General features: G+C 49.0%; 2 protein-coding genes across 2 annotated transcripts; one reads left to right on the forward strand and one right to left on the reverse strand.

The window, feature by feature from the left end:
- Nucleotides 1-63: 63 nt before the first annotated feature.
- On the reverse strand, nucleotides 64-6,528 carry BDQ94DRAFT_174597 (uncharacterized protein; the record flags this gene model as incomplete). The annotated part of the gene is made up of 1 exon (XM_026772377.1): nucleotides 64-6,528. The coding sequence occupies one exon, from the start codon at nucleotides 6,526-6,528 to the stop codon at nucleotides 64-66; it is 6,465 nt and encodes a 2,154-aa protein (XP_026621544.1).
- Nucleotides 6,529-6,850: 322 nt separating this feature from the next.
- Nucleotides 6,851-8,153, forward strand: BDQ94DRAFT_162696 (serine hydrolase-domain-containing protein; the record flags this gene model as incomplete). Its single annotated transcript, XM_026769597.1, has 3 exons — nucleotides 6,851-6,899; nucleotides 7,264-7,297; nucleotides 7,331-8,153. 3 exons carry the CDS (start codon nucleotides 6,851-6,853, stop codon nucleotides 8,151-8,153), a joined length of 906 nt encoding a protein of 301 aa, XP_026621545.1.
- Between the last annotated feature and the right edge of the window lie 117 nt (nucleotides 8,154-8,270).

Consider the following 8,270-nt stretch of genomic DNA (forward strand, 5'->3'; position numbering starts at 1 on the left):
ATGACGACTTGGAACAGTTATTTTCAGACATGGCGAAGGAGGTTGAGCCAACGCACATATAAATCATGTCTTAAGAAATCCGCTCTTCTTCCACCCGTCGATATACAATTTCATCGTGTCATCGCTAATAGGATCCATCTTTGCCATTGTCTTCGAATTCGTTCTGCTCTCAGCTGAGTCAAGAACCATACCACACATCAAAGGCACATAGTAGCCAGAGTAGAAGTCACCAAAGAGGGCGGCTGGGTTGGATGCCCGATCCAACTTAGAGGCCTTTACCTCCTTGACCCATTCTCCAACGGGGATGACCCTATCTGCAGGTATACCAAGCTCCTTGATAATCACCGGTATGTAGTCCTTCCAAGCTCTGCCAGCGGGGTTTTCAATATGATAGACCGTGTTGGGAATGGAGGTATCTTCGATGGCATCGTCAACGTGGATGAGCTCCACCATTACTGTAGCCACCTGATCAACAGGAACCCACAGGACATGACCAGCAAGATCGGGCCAAGCACGGAGGCTCTGAGCTGACTTGATCATGAAAGGCACGTGTTCGTTCTTATTGAAGAATCCAGATGTGCTGGAACCTCCAATCTGACCACAACGTACTGACATCGCTCGGAAGAAGTCAGGGTGTTGACGCAGAGTCGCCTCAAGCATATGTTCGCACACCCACTTCGCTTCTGAGTATCCTATCGGCTGTGCGCACTCGATTCCTCGAAGTGCCTCGGAAACAGGGTGGTTCTTGGCAAAACCAACCACACTGATGGATGAAACGAATTGAAAGCCAACGCGACGACGCTGGTCGCTGTGGCTGCATTGAGCACTAGCAATATCTCGTGCAAGGTCAATTAAGTTGCGCATAGCGACGTATTGGGGCTCGAATCCCCTTACGGTTTCAGTCGGACTCAGTGGGAAAGCGCAGTGCATAATATCGGTACCGTTTTGGACGAGCCAGTCATAATCCTCATCAGATAGTCCGAGTTTAGACTCGGATATTGTGCATTCTAAAACGCGTAGTTTCTTGAAGCTCTCGTCGGATATCTCAATGCCTTTTGCAGAGAATGAATCTTGCTGACGGCTCACTGCAGAGCTTGATCTGCTAGGCCGGTTGAGACATACGACAGTTGCAACAGCAGGACTTTCAGCAAGCTTAGCAGTGAGGTGCGATCCCAAGCTACCTGTTGCACCCGTCACGATGACCACTGCCGTTTTGGAGCCATTCCAGCTCGCGGCATCGGAAGATGGAGAAGGAGCAGTGAAATTGGCAGAGTATCTGTCGACGAAACCCTGGGCCAGATCCTGGCGCTTTTTGATATCACCTCTATTGTATGGCATCGAATCGTCAACTGATGACACGCTGCTCTGAGAACTGCTGTTTTCATCTTCTGTGCAGGAAGACTCCGAACTGTTTCCTTGTTGAAGTGTATTCCAAATGACGGTACTAAGCTCCTCCACACTCGTAACCCCCATCATCTCTTCTTGATCAGGCGAACACTTGAAAACGGTCTCAATATCAGAACCCATCTCAACACCCATCAGGGAATCCATACCCAGGTCAGCCAGCTGAGAGTCCGGTTTTATTTCCTCTATAGGTAACCCCAATATTTTGGAAACAATACTCCTAAGCTCTGCCAACACAGTGTCATAGCTATATGGTGAAATTGTCCTTTGCACTTGGGCTGTGGACTGGTCGGTGATCCCGTTCTCTGGAACTGCAGTACTAGGATCATTTCGAGCCCCTTGAAGTGTGCATTTCTCCGTGGTGAGCGATATGAGAATGTTCTCCCAAAGCATTTTTGGAACCTGCACAGCTTGCGCCCCAACGTACGCCTGTGTCAGTTGACCGTTGGCGGGATCGAAAACATAAATATCCATCTCACGGATGCGGCTTGTCTTGGCTCGATGGTATACAAGAACGTGCCATTTCTCTGAGCTTCCAGTGTAGGTTGGGGAGAGCAGCGTTTTACCGCATTCTTTGTGAGCCCAGATATTATTTGGTGAGATGGCTTCGGCCATGCAGTTGATTGCAATAGCACCGACTTGGCAGAATGCATCACCCAGTCCAGGATCATACGACTGACTGATTGGTTTCCGCACAACACCAGCTGCGACACCATTCCGACCCACAATGCGTTTCGTCCAGCGGTAGAAGTCCCCGTAGGATACCATGTTGTCAATCACTTGGTACACAGCTTGCCCTTGGACAACATGAACTTCATCATCGTCATCCAGATCACCACCAAGAAGCTCCTTGCATTCTTGATGCGAAACACTGCGCTCCAAAGCATCAAATTCAGTGTTATACATAGTATCTTGAGGGGGGTGGATGTGCAAGCTCGCCTCAACATGCACCAACCTGCTGGCCTCCGTCTGAGCCTTATCTGTACTGGTGAGAGCCCAGTCCCACTCAAGCTTACTCTCGCCTGATGCAGAGAATTCCAGCCAGAACTTGCGTGAAGGGTCAACACAGATGTAAGTCTGACTGACCATGTCATGGACAGAATAAGGGAAGCGGCTCTTCGTCCATTCTGGGTGCAGACTATACAAGGCCACAACAACCAGACCAATCTGTGCAGAAACAGGGAGAACAGGGGCCAGTTTCCCCAGCACATGGCCATTGATCATTTCATGGTAATAGTTTGATTCAGTGTCAATAGCAAAGATGGGCTGGGAGTCGGAGCTTCGGTCCTGCACAAGAGAAAGAAGGTCACCAATTTCCGGCCCTTGCCTGCCTTGAGGACCAGACGCACGGTCTCTGTATTCCAGCCAGTGTCGGGTTTTCTTGAACTGATAGGGTGGTAAAGATAATGGAATGACATCAGAGTCCTGGAAGTGGTGATGACCCCAGAATGTGACAGGGATATCATTCTTCCAAAGTGACAATGTCGCAGCCACAAGACCTTCAGTGCCTCTTCTTGGGTCAGAAATATTGAGCGAGTGGAAGGAGTGAGAAGATGAACAAGACCGGCTAGCCATGGAGGTAACTCCAGACCCAGACCCTGCCTCTAGCCACACGCAAGATGGATATTCTTGAGCGAGGCGTTCAATGGCATGTCTGAAATAGACGGGTTGCCTCATATGGTCCCATACGTTAAAAGGCATAGCCCTTTGACACTCTGTGGCTCTTTCATGGCGAATAACAGGCTGCTTTAGAGTAAAGGATTTGGCCAGCTTTTCCAGCTGTTCCTGGAGGGGCTGGACAAGCGTTGAGTGGAAGGCGTTGGTGACAGCAGTCCTCTTGTGCTTAATTCCTGGCATGGACTCACAAATGGAGGTGACAGAGTCAATGGCCTCAGTAGATCCCGCTAAGGTGAAATGGTGCGGACCATTGTAGCAAGCAATGCTGGCTGGGAAAGAGCCCTTGTAATTTTCATTCGCCTCCTCAAGGACAAGGTTTACCAGATTCTCGTCTCCATCAACAACAAGCATGGCCCCAGGATCCTGGCCCCACGCATCGCGCACTAACCTTGCCCGGGCAATGACCAATTTGACAGTGTCTTTCATTGACAACGCTCCCGAAATACAGAGTGCGGTCAGCTCCCCGAAGCTGTGCCCGACAACTGCAACAACTCTGCTTGACAAGCCGCAGTCCAGCCAACAACGGGCGGAGGAGTACTGAATGGCGAATAGCATGGCTTGCAAATGAGACTGATCTGTTATTGGCGAAGTGGAGAAGATGTCGGGGTAGATGCTAGTATCCCCAGCGGCCTGAATAGCGGCGTCGCAGTCGTCAAGATAGTGGCGAAGGAGCTTCACACTATCATAGACCGAGCGTTGAAGCGCAATGTAAGAGTTTGTCTGACCACCGAAGCAGAGAACTACAGGCCTTTCTTCTCGTAAAGGAATTATTTGTGCCTGAAGCGCGCCGTTTGTCAGTTCCCGGAGCTTCTCTTCCAGTTCTTTTCGCGTCTGGCAAGTGAACAGAACTCGTTGAGGCAAGGCGCGGTTGGACTGCAGGTTGAGGTGGTAAGAAATATCCCAAGGGGTAGCATTGGGTTTGGATTGGAGATAGTCGTTTAATTTCGCGCAGTATCTGGTTATGCTTTCCTCGTCAAAGCCAGAAATCCAGAACGGAACAGCGAATTCGGGATGAAGAGTGGGCTCTTTTCTTTGCGGGGCAGTGAGGATCATCGCGGCGTTCGACCCTGTGGCACCATAGTTGCTGATGAGTGCTGTGCGGGGCCCATCTGGCCATTTTCGGATCGACGTAGACACCTCGATCATATCCGCGCCGGTGGATTTGAGATGGGGCGACATCTTTGTGAAGCTGGCTTGCTGAGGGATATAATCGTCCTGTATCATGGTGAGAATTTTGATCAAGGACACAATACCGGAGGTACCCTCAGCATGTCCTACATGCCCCTTTGCAGATCCAAGTATCAGATTGTTGGTTCGAGACGAGCCAACGACGCATTGTTTAACACTGGCATACTCAGCGGCATCGCCAATCTGGGTGCCTGTCCCGTGAGCCTCCATGACGGCTATATGGGATGGGTCAATATTCGCCTTGTCGATCACAGAATTGTACAGTTGAGACAGCGAAGGGGAGTTGGGGACGAAGAATGGTGTTGAGTTGTGATTCTGAAGTACAGCAGAGCTAGCAATAGAACCGAGAACCCGGTCCCCATCGCGGACAGCATCAGACATACGTTTGAGATACACAGCACCACTAGCCTCGGCACGACAGTAGCCATCGGCATCCTGATCAAATGGTTTACATTGACCTGTCGGACTAGTAAAGTTGCTCTGTGCGAGAGCACGGAAGGTACCAGGGATGGTCATCACATTGACACCACCAGCGATAGCAGCAGAGCATTCTCCGGAGAGCAAGCTGCGACAGGCGTAGTGAATAGCAACCATAGACGAGGAACAGGTAGTGTCATAAACAACGGTCGGACCCGTCCAGCCGAAGAAATGAGAAGCTCTAGCAGGGATATAGCTCTTGGTGGAAGTCGCTGAGAAAGCGGATGCATCGTGGGCCTCGGCATGGTGTTCGTAATCATTCATGGTTGACCCAACGAAAACACCTACATCCTTAGGGCTTTCACCCGTGCGCACAGCAGAGGAAAAATACCCTGCGTTCTCAAGCGCCTGGTAGACGGAAATTAGAAAGAGTCGCTGCTGGGGATCCATTGCAACAGATTCCCGTGCGCTGCGTTTAAAAAATCGATGGTCAAAGGCATCCACATCATGCATGAAGTTGGCATACCACTTGCGGGAGGAGTCGAGTTCATGCTTGAATGCGATCCGGTTGGGACCAATTTCTTGGTGTTGGGACTGGCCACTGCGCAGCATCTGCGAAAACTCGTCCACGTCATCTGCTCCGGCAGTTTTGATAGCCATGCCAACGATAGCGATCATCTCTTCGTTAGGGTATGGGGGCTGTGGAAGGGGAGCTGGAGGCTTTACGTCTGCCAAATGTAGGACTTTAGATCTGATACCAAAAAGCAAAGATCGAGGCACGCATTGCTCCAGTCCATAAGAGATCACATACGGATCATCAAGACGAGCCCACACATTCACAAATATGCTGTACCAGTCGCAAGGTAAACTAAGGATGCCCCTGATTGCCATCTCATGTAGACTGCCTTGGGTGAGGGGAGCCTCGGAATCAATGTTGCTGTATACTGGGATTGCTGATTGCGAGGCGTCTGGTAGACGAAGCCCAGGCAACTCTTCACACAGCTGTAGCATGATCCTGGTTTTTCGCTCTCCCTCTGCACTGACATCATGAGCCCGACCATGAACACCCAGCTTGATGCACTTGACGCCAGCATCCCGGGCTTCATCCAAGAATGCGGACTCAACCGCCTCCGGAACACATACGGTAGCACACCCAATATCAAAGGTAGCTTGCATATGAACATGAGGCGAGTGTTTCTCAATAATGCGACGCAATCCTTTCTGCGCCTCATCTCCACGGCAGATGGTAGCAAATGCATAGGCATTTCCATTCAGTTCCTCGTCAATGTCGGCGATAACACCCATCAACACAAGAATCCTTAAACCAACCACCGCGTTTTGTTCAAGCTCGACCATGTTGTGAGAACTGGCAACAACACAAGCAGGGACGAGGCCACCACAGAAGCCTAAGCAGGCTGTCTCGTTCTCCTTACGTTGTGCTATCCAAGACGCTTGGGGGTCTGTTGATCGACCATGACCTTCGTTTGCCATCTGCAAGTATTGCCAATGCTGTATAATTTGTGCGATATACGCCACACAGGCCGAGGTACTGACGTATTTCCATAGCCCTTCCTCGTACAGTCCATGTCGCATGAAGCGATTTAGATCCTTGATGAGTTTTCGTTCTGGAAATACTCGCTCAATCTCAGGAATCTTGGCAACTAATGAGTCCCAGTAGACCGCGAGGTCGTCTAACGCATGGTTGAAGAAGTTGAGACCCTTGTCAATACCGGAACGAGTGCTCAAAACGACTGATTTATCCAATGATTGGATTTGTGGACCGAAGGCCAGAATAGTGTTACCTCGAGCATCTAACAGCTCACGGAGTTGTTGTGATTCCATCTTAGGGCAATTGAGAAATAAATCAGTTATTGTTGGATGTTAATCGAAAAGGTAAATGCAAAAGTAATCAATAAAACCACTTAGAGGAGAGACGGCTCGGTGAGGTATGTCAGGCGCGATTTCGAAGCCTTAAATGACTGTCTATTCGCCACCCAGGCGTGTTATATATGAATACATCGATTTATTTGTATCTCCACCGTATCTACACTGGCGAAGTTTTTTTAAAAAACAAAAATTCCCTAATTTCTACAATGATAATAGAAAACGCTAATATGTGAGATAGGCTCAACTTATTTTGGCTAGCTCTGTAGTTCAAGCCACAATGAAACTCTCGATAAAGCCTGAGCTCCACAAAGTAGCCCACACGTCGGGTGTGTGCTCGGACAACGCCACGCATTCATGAATGAATTAGTTTCCTGGCTGCCATATATGAAGCCAGGCCCCCCCTGTCCCCTCAGAGAATAATCCTCCAACTCTATCCTCAGGAAACGCTAGTGAATATTCGGGTTAGCTGCAGGTTGTGGCTTTTTTCTATTGTAAATAATACAGTCACAGTCTGTGATTGTTTGGCATATAATACCCACTTCACCTATCTTTATGCCCGTGAACGCAAGTACCGTGTATAAAATACCAATAAAAGGCGATCAGATTTGTAGAAAAGCCACATTTAGTAGCTAACCTGAATGTAGACCCAACACATATTTGTATAGGATTAGAAAATTACTTTCTAATTAGACGCGAGGGCATCTAATCTCAGATACCCCAGTACGTGACAGTGAATATAAAGTAGATATGTTTCCAGATATCTCCAGATTAACCACAGTCTCTTCATCACTGCAATTATGTCTTCTACAATTCCCAAGTTGAATAAATCATATCATAATATCCACCATCCCCGTATTCTCTGTCTTCATGGCGGCGGGACAAATGCTAAGATCATGAAAATTCAATGCCGTGCTCTCCGAGCTAAGCTTGAAGCCTCATTCCGTCTTGTCTATGTTGAGGGCCCTTTCGTCACCCATGCAGGGCCCGGCATAAGTGCCGTATACAACAAATGGGCTCCATTTCGCAACTGGATGCCAGGAGCTATCGAGCCAGACGAGTCATCTCCTGGAGTTGCCTCATACTCGGGCTCATCCAAGGTCGATGCACGAATCATTGCTAGCATTGACCAGGCAATCCAGTCCGCGATGGATGAAGACGACCGGGCTGGCGGTACTGGGCCCTGGGTGGGGTTTTTGGGGTTCAGCCGAGGGGCGCAGACGGCGGCCAGTTTACTCCTTCGACAACAGGAGCAACAGAAAAGGGGGTTTGCTAGCACAAATTTCCGTTTCGCGCTACTCATCGCCGCGCCAGCCCCCCTCATAAACATGAACACTTCTTCTGAATTTCAAATCCAATCGAATGACCAACTGAACATCCCTACTGTACATGTTTATGGATCTCGTGATTCTATGTTGAGGGACTTTACGCACGTTTTGCATGATTGTTGTACGCCCAGCAGTACCCAGAGATATGACTGGGATGCTGACCATCAGATACCTCTCAAAACTATCGACGTGGATGCAATTATCCAGATGGTAATGCAGGTGGCTCGAGAAACAGGGGCAATTGAGGACATCTAGATAGTCTTCGTTTTTCCTTTTTTTCCTTTTCTCCTATTTTCCTTTTTTCCCTCTATTTTCCTTTTTTTCCTTTTTTCCCTTTTTTCCCTTATTTCCCTTATTTCCCTTATTTCCCTT

The sequence above is a fragment of the Aspergillus welwitschiae genome (assembly GCF_003344945.1).
Source record: "Aspergillus welwitschiae strain CBS 139.54b unplaced genomic scaffold BDQ94scaffold_44, whole genome shotgun sequence".
NCBI lineage: Eukaryota > Fungi > Ascomycota > Eurotiomycetes > Eurotiales > Aspergillaceae > Aspergillus > Aspergillus welwitschiae.